A 1922-nucleotide genomic window follows, 5' to 3' on the forward strand; every position below is an offset into this window, starting at 1 on the left:
GTGGGGTGGGAACTGGGTGGAGGGGAGCTATGGGGGGAAAAAAGAGGAACAACTGTAATAATCTGAACAATAAAGATTTAATTTTTTTAAAAAAAGAAAGCTAATATGGAGGGGCTATTACCCAAATAGTTTGCCTAGGGTTGTGCAAACTGGCTCATTCCGCGTCGAACAGCCTTTCGTGGCCCAGATGCCACTTAGGTCTCTTGTAAGACATTAATTCTTCCTGCCTCTGGGAGTGAGAAGGAACATTTCAAGAGTCCACCCCACCCACTGGCTTGGTGATTCATCTGAGTCGATGTAAAGTTATCATTATGGCTGAAGAGTTATTGCAGCAACGCACACGGCGCAGGGACAGTAGGAAAAAGACACGCGCAGGCCAAGGCTAGAGCAATCAGGAGCAGGCCTCCTGGGTCTCCTTGCGAGAGGGTCACCTGGGTGGGTTTTCTCCAGCTTGAGCAGTAGTCACAGAGCAAAATATCTCCACAGAGAGAGGCCCATCTGAGTGTTGGGATCCATTGTGGGGTTTTTAATCAGTTTTTATTTTTCAATTATAGTTGAAATATTGTATGAGTGTTAGGTGTACAACATAGTGGTTAGACATGTATAACTTACAAAGCGATCGCCCTCGGAGAGTCTAGTACCCACTTGGCCCCATACAGGGTTTTTGTTCTGCTGGTTCATTTGTTTTTTAGATTCAATTGTTGATAGCTATGTATTTATTGCCATTTTATTGTTCTTAAATGAGGCTGGTCACATAGCTACAGGACCAACCATGGTTTAGACTCCAAAGTAGATGCCAAGTACACCTCACACATCTCTCCTTCCATTAAACAGCGCTGACAGCGGGTGTGTCCTGCCACTGTGCCTCGGGCACCAGAGTAATGCCTTCCCCCGGGCTGTGGGAGCAGGCAGGGTCCTGCCCGCCGCCAAGAGCCCCGGGATAAGCAGGAACCCGCCGCACTCACACTTTGCTCTCGGCATGGAGCAAGGATGGCAGCATAAACAGCCCCGTTTCTAAAGCCAGACCTGGTGCTGTAGGCAGAAGTCAGGCTGAGAAGTCATGGTTGTAGCGCAGGTGCTTTGGGGAGACTAGGCGCCTTCTCCAAGGCAAAGCAGTGCTCACGGCACCAGCGTGGCCACGCTGACAGCCAGGTCTCCCTCTGCCGCCGCTCCCGGCGCAAGTGCTGGCTGAGCTGCGCCCACGCGCCCGGGCGTCACTGCTCACAGGTCCTAGTAACTTCCTTCCACGCGCTGTGTCACCCAGTGGCTGTACTGCCTCAGGCCTCCAGGCGACTGCTTTTCCATTGGTGTTTCTTCCTCCTTCTCCATGTTTTCCTCTAGAAGAGTTTCTGTTTCCTCGTTTGGGGAGTAACTGTCAGGAATAAAGTTCCTCTTTATGTCTGGCGCACAGGGAGAAATCGGCAAGGAAATGTACATCGTGAAGCAGGGGGAAGTCCGGGTTCTTGGAGGCGCTGATGGAGCTCAAGTTCTGGTCACTCTGAAAGCTGGGACAGTGTTTGGAGAAATCAGGTACCTGAAAGACACCTCCAACCGCAGTCTGCCACTTGTCATAAAAGAAAAATCTTAGGTCACAAAACTTGTAAGGTCCCCGCTTCGATTTATTACAGGTCTGACTTGCGAGAGCATTGGGAAAACAGGGACTTGCGTGTTCCCAGGTGTCCCCTGCCTCCCCCAGAGACTTGGCCCCAGCAGCTCTGCAGTCCCGAGGCCTGGGTCGTACTAGTCAGGTGGAGGCTGAGCAGGTGTTGGAAAAAGGAATGAGTGAGTAGCGAGAGGAAGTGAGAGCTCACTGTTGTCGGACTTATTTTTCTTATTATTTAAGCAAGCAAGCATTTACAGAAGCCAAAATAGCAGGGTAAACGTTTCAAACAGCAGTTTTATATAAGACTAGAGGCCCGCCG

The 1922-nt window shown here is 50.5% G+C and overlaps 1 protein-coding gene across 1 annotated transcript in view; it reads left to right on the plus strand.

Moving 5' to 3' along the window:
- CNGB3 (cyclic nucleotide gated channel beta 3) overlaps positions 1 to 1922 on the plus strand; it is a 129046-nt gene that overhangs the window by 118817 nt on the left and 8307 nt on the right. Inside the window, exon 15 of the mRNA XM_014528439.1 lies at positions 1412 to 1530. Coding sequence (XP_014383925.1) covers positions 1412 to 1530 — 119 coding nt within the window. The remainder of the gene's footprint in view (positions 1 to 1411; positions 1531 to 1922) is intronic.

Source organism: Myotis brandtii, unplaced genomic scaffold (assembly GCF_000412655.1).
Source record: "Myotis brandtii unplaced genomic scaffold, ASM41265v1 scaffold634, whole genome shotgun sequence".
Taxonomy (NCBI): domain Eukaryota; kingdom Metazoa; phylum Chordata; class Mammalia; order Chiroptera; family Vespertilionidae; genus Myotis; species Myotis brandtii.